Raw genomic sequence first — 9,630 nt, 5'->3', positions numbered from 1 at the left:
CTTTCCCTTCCCAACCCAGCTCCATTTTGCCTGGCTTGCCTTGAATAGGAAAAAAAAAGAAATCTCTGCTGTTTTGCTTGCCCCATAGACTTGAATGGAATCTAAAAACCAATGCAAACAAAAATGTTCATTTTGGCGGGGGATAGGGGAAAGACGCTGCCCATTCATTTTGTTTTGAACAAAATGAAACAAAAATGGCCTGTTTTATTTCCGGTTACCCATTTGTTTCAAACAAATGTGTGTGTAAGAAGAACCCAGTCTAAAGTCTTATAAGAGCGATGGGATATGCTATGTAGATTAGAATCCAGCCATTAGGGTACAGCAGAGCAGTTTTTGAAAAGCAGTGGTGCGATTCCATGCAGGAAAATCAGGGCCTGCCCTTTAAATGTGGTTTTGATAGGGAACACATTAAGCAGTGTTTAAAAATGGGAAACGTTGCTTAAAAAAATGTTCTTGCGGTGTTATCTTTCCTAAATTTTTTCCCAAGTGTAAAAATATTTTTAAAAAGTGGCCCAATGGCTCCTGTAGGAGGTGGAGGAGGGAGCTGCATAGTTGCGGCGGCACTCAAGCCTGGACTAATGTCAACCAGGACCTGGGAGCACATATATTTAGGGCTCCTAGAAATGAACATATAAGGCACCTGGACATATTTGCCGGCAGAGTAGAGGATGTTAATGGAGTATCCGATGGTGGCTTGTCTGCCCCCATGCTCTAAATAGCTTTTCCTCAAGTCTTGCCAAATTCGTTTTTCCTTGGGGTGCTAAATATCTGGCGAGTATCTCCATGCCTCTTCTGATAGTTGCTTTACACAACTATTTCCCACTATTCGGCAGGCAGAGGCTTAATACGTTGTGGATGGCTTGAGCTCTGCATGTGTGGAGGAGAGATTCCAGCACAATGTAAAGGCAGAGAAGAGGGCAAAGCTGTGGGATCCGGCTTTCAGACGGAAGCACATGCAGCCATATACACAGCCATCTGCGTGCTCTAACTGCTCAACTTCCCAGGGGGATTTGTGAAATAATCCCGGGAAGGGAATAAAACTCCTGGCAGTCCCCAGCAGTCCCTCAAGAAACCTCCCTCGTAGGCAGGATGGAAGCTGCTGCTGAGTGCGAGAAGGGACAGGAGCGAGAAAGAGGGAGGGAGCCGGGATTGGAGAGGAGGAGAGACAGATCACAGGAGGAATGAAGGCAGGGGGCGGAGGGGAATGAGCTCAGAAAACAGGAGAGTGAGAGAAAGGACAAGAAAAAGGAAGCAGGAGAAGGCTGTAGACAGAGATAATTGGAGGAGCACAGGAAGGAGGAGGGGGGAGCAGGGAAGGAGAAACAGTGGAGTTGAGACAGTAAGAATGCACCTGCTGGCATAGCTGCCATCGATAAAAGCAGCCCTGAGAGAGGAAGCATGCACACGCCGAACAGAAAACACAAAAGCTGTCCTCTGTCTGCATACGTTAAGTGGCAAGGAGCCCGGAGCCACGGGAATAAATCCTGCCTGAGCAGCACTGGGCAGTCTGGCATGCCAGGACCCCGGCTGCTGCCCAGAGCCCGCTCCCAACCTCTTCCAGTGCTGACGCCAGCGTTCTGGGGATAACTCTGGGACCTCAATGGTTTTAGTTGCACAAGCTCAGATTCGTTTCGAAGCGGAGGCACCATGCCTGTGATGAAAGGGCTGTTGGCACCCCAGAATACCTTCCTGGACACCATAGCCACCAGGTTCGACGGGACACGTGAGTATTTAACTCCGCGGACCACTTTCACTTTTATCCAAGGTTCCCCCACCCTTTTTGCATTTGGCTTCTGAAAGGAGACATGGAGGGGGATGTTGGAGGGCAGAAAGGATAATTGATCATTTTGCTTGGAAATTTGTAAGCACCAGGAAGGACAGCAGGTCAGCATTTGGTCAAAGATGCAGGGAATCGATGATTTCTTTGCATTCATTTTATTTTATTTTATTTTTTAATTTTTGGGGATTACTTTGCACAAATGAATGCCGCAGTCAGCACACGCAAGTGACTGACCGGGAAGGCAACTTTTGTCCTGCGGCAACAAGGATGACCATTTGGAAGAAATTGTGTTAAAAAAAAAAAAAAGTAAAAGTTGCTCCTGTTTTCTTCCTGGCTTTCATGCAAAGGGAGTTGGTTGTTTTGTTCAGGGCTGTGATTCCTCTCAGGGATTCATTATACTCCAGGCAGCAGCCCATGGGGGATTCGCAGCTGGTTAAACTGCAGGCTGCTTTCCTTCCTGCATGCATGCTGGGCTCTGTGCTAAAGAGCTTTCGCACCTCTTTTCAAACACCGAAAGCGAGGGATGAGTGAGAAGGGAGCTGCCTGCCTTGACATCCAGAAAGGTTAACCAAGGTCACTGGATGGTCTTAGCTTGGCATTAGTAGGACGAGCATTTTGAAATCTGGAGGAGAGGAGAGATGGGGGGGATATGATAGAGACAGTCGAGTATTTGAAAGGTATAAATAAAGCACAAGAAGGAAACCTTTTTCAGTGGAAAGGAAGTTTTCGAAGAGAGGAGTAAGACTCAGGAGAATCACAACCCATTTCTTTACAGAAAGGGTTGTAGATGTATGGAGCGGCCTCCGAGAGGAAGCAAAAACAGTAACAGAATTCAAGAAAGCATAGGGGTAAGCACAGAGGACCTTTAATTGCAAAGAAGTAAAGAAAACAATCAGAAATTAGCTGAGGTGTACAGCCAGGGGAAGTCAATTGGGCAGATTAGATGGGCCATTATATTCTGTGGTGTTGTTTTTTTTCTAGCACTGGCCTAGAAAACAGGAGATCCCCCATGGGGGCAGAACCTCATGAAAAATGAGGCTGTTTCGGACCCTTTTAAAAACTTTTTCCTTCTGTTTTTTTGTTTTTTTTAACATTATACATTTTTTGCAACAAAACCCCAAGCAATGTACCCTGTAAGTAGACCACAGGGTGCTCACCTGGAAGGGAGATAGATACTATGTGACAAAGACGAGAGCCATCGAAGTTGCTGAGTTTAGACTCCTCTGCTATTATGTGTGGGCCTAGCTTATTGCATTGGGTGCACCTAGAGCTGTCTGATAATTTTTTTGGACTGACATGAGAGGACCTGCTGTCTTCCTTCTCAGTGTAAAGATGACCTGAAGACAGATTATATGGTTGTTTTTGGTTAAATTTGTCCACGGGTACATTATTTAATATTCAATGGTGGTTTCATGAGATAATGACACCATGTGTTATGCTGAGGATCACACGGGGTCCATGGCAGAGCCGGCATTAAAGCTGAAACACGGGAAGATGCAGAGGCGTGTCCAGGCTCACCCAGAGAGTCATGTCCCGGGACAACTTCTGCCTTATCACACCATCAAACTAAGGAACCAGTTCTCCTAGTTTGAACCAGACCTTCATGTCCAGGATTTGTGATCCAGGCATGATCCTTAGTTCGCAGAATTTGACTCTCATTTCCTGAATGACTAAATCACCCCTTAGAAAACACTGGAGTGAGAGGGGAATTCGTTTTCCTGCCCTGTGCTCATCGCATATTTACTTTCAGTAAGTGCAAAATCTCTTAAAAATGATTCTGAAGTGACAAAGCTAGATCAGTGACTCACAAAAGACGAGCTGTACATCATAGTGTGGGATCCCAGAAATCCAAATGAATCAGGAAATCACTGGCCAACAAGGTCATATGAATTACCAATCTTGGATTAAGACATCCCCACTTGCAGGGAATCTATTATCTTCATTTACACACTTCTTGTACCATGCTGTTTAACTTTATGGGAATTATGTGTGTGTGTGTGTGTGTGTAGATATATATATATATATATATATATATATCTCCTTGTTTATGTACATCCTTCTCTTACCCTTCCTGGTGGCTTTATGGTGGTGGAACATGAGTGACAACACAGTTACCACGTGGCCATGTAGCCCTTTGCTCCTGCTGTTGAGCTGCTTAGGAGTTAGGATGGGGAGCTCTGAGCAGTGAAACATACAATGGTTGCCTAGGGAACTCGGAGCACTCTCTGGCAAGCCTGGCTCGGTACTTCTGCAAGGCCCAGTCCAAAACGGACTGTTTCATGGATGATTGTGCTATATAAGGGGCTGTGATATTTGTGCTGTCCTTCTCGTGTAAAAATGCTTTTGCATGCATTTGTATTGAAGATATTTTCATCAGTAAAGGTGACTCTAGTGCTTCACCAGTAAGCTGGCCCCGGACATCGCTACAGGGTGGTATGTGCCAGGCCCAGTATATGGCCTGCCACCCCAGTTTTATACTGGGGTGGGGGCGGGAATAACTGAACCCCTGTCCAATCCAGTTCAGAAATGGAAAGCTGACAGTCACAGATCCTTAAATCATAGAAACATAGTAATGATGGCAGAAAAGGACCGAATAGTCCATCCTGTCTGCTCAGCAAGCTTCTTATGGTAGTAACTGCCAAGCTGTGCAGGATACCCCTATGTTTCTCTTACAGATAGCAACTGCCGCTCCATGCAGTTATCCCCAAGCCATATGATAACCCATAAAAAAAAATTTACTGCTAGCAATATTTTTACTGGGTGAGGAGCCTTCTTGAAAATTCACACACTACTGCTTGAGGTGCTTTGCTTATGGACTTGGCCTCAGAGGCAGTCCTGTGCCTTTTCCCTTATGTCTGCATATCAGTACCCCAAACTGTAAAAGCCAGGGCCCGTGTTGGTTGTTGTCGAAATCCAATTCCCCTTTTCCCTCTGCCATTGAAGCTGAGAACAATGTTGCAGTTGTATCAAAAGCATGAAGGTGATTTGGTTAAGGGTAGTAGTAACCGCCGCACCCCCATGCACCCTTCTCTTCATTTCCATCCTCTAACCTTTAGGGATCCTCAGGGTTTATCCCATGCCCCTTTGAATTCTTTGACTGTTTTCTTCCTCACCACCTCCTCCGGAAGGGCATTCCAGGCCTCCACCACCTTCTCTGTGATGAAATATTTCCTGACATCCCCTCTGGAGTTTCATTTCATGACCTCTAGTTCTACTCTTTGCTTTCCCCTGGAAAAGGTTTGAAGTTTGTGCATCATTAAAACCTTTCAGGTATCTGAAGGTCTGTCTCATATCTCCCCTGCACCTCTTCTCTTCCAGGGTCTACATATTCAGATCCTTCAGCCTCTTCTTTTAAATCTTCTGATAATGACCCTACACCATTTTGGTCACCTTTCCCTGGAACGCCTCCATCCTGACTCTGTCTCCTTTGAGATACGGTCTCCAGAACTGAACACAGTACTCCAGGTGAGGCCTCGCCAAGGACCTATATAAAGGAATTATCACCTCCTTTTTCTTACTGGTTATTCCTCTCTATGCAGCCCAGCATTCTTCTGGCGTTAGCTATTTCCTTGTCACATTGTTTCGCCATATTCAGATCGCCAGAGACTATCACTCCAAGATCCCCCCCGCCATCACATACAGCGCTTTTGGATTACCGCATCCCAGATTCATGACTCTGACTTCTTGCCATTGAATCCCAGCTGCCAAATCTTTGAACTTTCTTAAATCACTTATCAGACTAGAGCATTGCGCGCAGAAATTCAAAGTCAAACTCAAAACATGGCTGTTTAAGCAAGCCTACCCTTAATCTCGCTAATCATTCTCTGCCATTCCATCTCTGCCATTCTCCCTTTCCTGCTCTTCTTCCTCCCACGTTTACCCCTGGATTTAACCTCTTCTACGTAAAGCACCTCCTATGCCTTTTGGCTTTCTACCTTCCAACTTAATTTCATGCTATATTCAGTATTATATTCAGTGTCACACTTTCTTTACTACACTCTTGCTATACTTGGTCTACCTAACTTCCCTATTCGTTCTACATTCCCCCATCTTCCTGTGCATTTACATCCCAATCTAAGTTTGGGACTCATATCGTGTATTTATCTTTACTATTGTATATTTAAATTTGCTACTGTGTAGTTAAGTTTGCCTTCTCCGTCATGCCTGTTCTTTCCCTTTCTGTGCAGTTTCCTCGTGCACCTCCTAGTTCTTCATGACCCTGTTTATTGTAACTGCTCATTTCCTTCTTCGTTATCCCCTGTTACATGTAAACCGGCATGATGTCTCTGATGATGGTCGGTCAAGAAAAACAGTAAATAAATACATAAATAAATAAATAAATATTCCTTCAGGCGCATCCATTCTATTGCAGATCTTAGTATCATCTGCAAACAGACAAACTTTACCTTCCACAATGTTGCACCCAGGGCCAGTGCGATCATTAGGCAGGACTAAGCGGTCATCTAGGGTGGCGTCAATGGGTGGGGCGCAACCAGGTTACACAAGGGCACCATTTTCAAAATGTGAAAGGGATGACAGAAGTCACAGAGCACAAGAGAGAGAGAGAGAAAATGAGCACTATAAGAGGGTGAAAATAATTCTATATATCTACCACTGTCAGAGGCTTATTCAACTCAGGGTGGGTTGGGAGGGGGGCGGTGGTACATTGGTCTGCCTAGGTCACTACAGACCCTTCCACCGGCCTTGGTTGCACCAAAAGATATTGAACAGAACCGGTCCCAATACCGATCCCTGTGGCACTCCACTTAACATGGTTCTCTTCAGAGTAGGTTCCATTTACCATTACATGCTGTCTCCTATCAGTCAATCAGTTTGTAATCCACACCACCACCTTGGTGCTCAGTCAGAAGCTTCTCATTTTATTCACATGCTTCCTATGTGGGGTGGTATCGAAAGCTTTGCTGAAATCCAAGTAGATCACATTGATCCAATTTTCTCTTTATCCAATAAAAAAAAAATCAGATTTGTCTGACAGGACCTTCTCCTGGTGAATCCAGCAACCCACCCAATTGTAGATAGTTCATTATCCTTTCCTTCAGCAGAGTCTCCATTAATTTTCCCACCACTAAGGTGAGGCTGACCAGCTTGTAGTTTCCAGCCTCCTCTCTGCTCCCACTCTTGTGAAGCGGGACCATCACCTCTCTTCTCCAATCTCATGGCACCACTCCTGTTTCCAGGGATCTATTGAACCGTTTCTTCAGCAGCCCCACCAGCACATCTCTGAGCTCCCTCAATAAGCTGGGATGAACCTTATCTGACCCCAAGGCCTTGTCCACTTTGTTTGCCTAGCTCTTCCCATACATTCTATTCTGAAAACAGAGTTTCGTCTACCCCATCCCCATCTTTGGTCAACCAGCAGCGGCCCTTCTCCAGGGTCTTTTAATAGTGATCACCAAACTGAATTGTTTGTTTAATATTTCTGCCATTTCTTCATGTCTCTCCACACATTGCTCCTCGTCTCCTTTCTATTTCATTATATCACTACAGACCTTCCTTCTGTCACTGATATATCTGAAAAATGTTTTGTCATCTCGCTTTTACATCTTTGGCAATCCTTTCTTCTGCTTGACCATTTGCTTTCCTGATTTCTTTTTTTGTCTCTCTCAGTTTCATCACATTTTCTTCCCTGTGTTCCTCTTTTTGGGATCCTTTACACTGCTTGAACGCTGTTCTTTTTGCCTGTATTTTTTCTGCCACTTCCTTTGAGAACCAGATCAGTTTCTTTTTCCTCTTACTTTTATTTACTTTTCTAACGTATAGATCTGTTGCCTTTGTAATATAGCTCTTTTTAATCTGGCCCACTGTTGTTCCACCTCACTCATTATCTCCCAGTCTTCTAGTTCTTCCTCCAGGTACATCCCCATTTTGACAACGTCAGTATTTTTGAAATTCAAAACTCAGGTCTTCGTGTGACTTCTCTGTATCTTATTTGCGACATCAAACCATACCATCTGATGATCACTGGTGCTCAGTGGGCACCGACCCGGACATGAGAGACACTTTCCCCGTTTGTGAGTACTAGGTCGAGTATCACATTCTCCCTCATGGGTTCCATTACCATTTATTTGAGCAGAGCACCTTGAAGGCATCCACTATATCTCTAATTCTTGCAGATTCCGCAATCTCCCTCACCCACCAGTCAGCAGTAAAAGTCACATTTAAGCAAACATCATCTTCTGCTGCCATGGGGCTGGCCCAGCAGAAACAAGACATGATGTTGATTATATGCGACTCCTTCAGCCATGACCATGAGTGGAATTTGAGGCACAACACTGTGCCCCCCCCCCCTCCCCCAACATAAGAAGAACTGGAAGGGCTCTGCGGAGCCCATCCTGCGGTGGCCAAAGAAGAATGAGAGGGGAACTGCTGCTACCAGTGGACTCTAACTCAGTATCGGCTGAAGATACAGGACCCAGCAGGCCACAGCAGAACCCATCCCATGGTGCCCGAGAGAGAAAGTGAGGCTACCCAACAGCCACCAGTGGACCCCATCCCACTGGTGGCTTACAAGAGAGAGGAGTAGCCTAGTGGTTAGCGCAATGGGCTATGAACCAGGGAAACCAGGGTTCAAATCCCACTGTGGCTCCTTCTGACCTTGGGCAAGTCACTTTACCCTCTGTTACCTCAGGCACAAACTTAGATTGTAAGCCTTCTGGGGATAAGGAAATAGCTTTAGCACCTGAATGCAATCTGCTCTGAGGTGCCAAAAAGCAGAATATAAATTAAATAAAGAGAGGAGGTCGCTGATAAGAGAGTGGACCCCCATTGAACTCCCATTCTGTGAAGGGCAGAAGGGGAGGCCCTGTGTGCATGTGAGAGAGCCTGTGTGGGGGGGTTCAATGATGGAAGCAGGTAAAGAGTGTGCCTTTCTCAAAGGGATATAGAGGGGACAGCCATTTTGTCTCAAAAAATGCCTTCCAAAAAACAGATCTCTTTTGATGTCTTTCCCACTGTTTGCCCACTCAGTATGCATCTATTTGTGATTAAATGCACTTTGGCTATGAAAGCTAAAATATGGCTCTCTGATTACCAATGAGCGTGGAGCCTGTTTTCTGGCTCTTATAAGCTGGCTTCTGTATAATGACCCATGCTTTGTATCATACCTTCTGCTCCTTTTGCTATGTTGTATTTTTGCCAGTGAGCTTTCATCCTTTAATTTTCTATTTGATTTTCATATAATATATGCACAAACTAGTGGAAAAAATGTTTCTGCTCTGATGTAGTAAATATTTTGAGGTCCATATTCAAAAGCCATATAGATGGATAATGTAATAGTTATCCTTCTAAATGGGTTACCTGGCTATATTCAGCCTTTATGTGGCCAAATTCTAACCGGTTAATGTTAGGGAGCTAGAATTTAGCTGGATACGTTAGGGGCGGTCCAGCGGCGTACCTGGGAGGAGTTGTTAGCCAGGATCCACTGGAGGCTGACAGGTAGCCTCTTTTGTTTTTTTTCCAGGTGCTGTAGGATGAGTTCCGTGGAGGCCTGCTGGGCCCTCTCTGTCTTCAGCTGCCGGCGGGATGGGTTCACTAGTGGCCACCACGTCCCCTCTCACTCTTCTTCAGCCGCTGCAGTAAGGGCTCCGCCATGTCATGCAAGGTCCTTTTATGTTTGTGGGGGCAATGCCCCCTCAAACTCTGCCCACGGGCATGGTTGAGCAGGTGCCAGCAGGAGTCACATTTAAGCAATATCATCTCAGGAGCTGCCGTCTGCTTGAACAAGTCTCCTGCTGCCGGCTGTGGGGGGAGTGAGGGAGTTTGAGTTAAGGATCCGCGGCTGATGGCACTCCTTCTGTGAATTGGATTGGGTAGGGGTTTAGCTTAGCAGT

General features: G+C 45.5%; 1 protein-coding gene across 1 annotated transcript in view; it reads left to right on the top strand.

The window, feature by feature from the left end:
* Positions 1-1,647: 1,647 nt before the first annotated feature.
* Positions 1,648-9,630, top strand: part of KCNH4 (potassium voltage-gated channel subfamily H member 4) — a 305,039-nt gene continuing 297,056 nt past the window's right edge. Inside the window, exon 1 of the mRNA XM_029572244.1 lies at positions 1,648-1,723. Coding sequence (XP_029428104.1) covers positions 1,648-1,723 — 76 coding nt within the window. The remainder of the gene's footprint in view (positions 1,724-9,630) is intronic.

The sequence above is a fragment of the Rhinatrema bivittatum genome, chromosome 12 (genome assembly GCF_901001135.1).
Source record: "Rhinatrema bivittatum chromosome 12, aRhiBiv1.1, whole genome shotgun sequence".
In the NCBI taxonomy this organism is placed as follows: domain Eukaryota; kingdom Metazoa; phylum Chordata; class Amphibia; order Gymnophiona; family Rhinatrematidae; genus Rhinatrema; species Rhinatrema bivittatum.
This window is presented reverse-complemented; position numbering and strand designations above follow the sequence as displayed.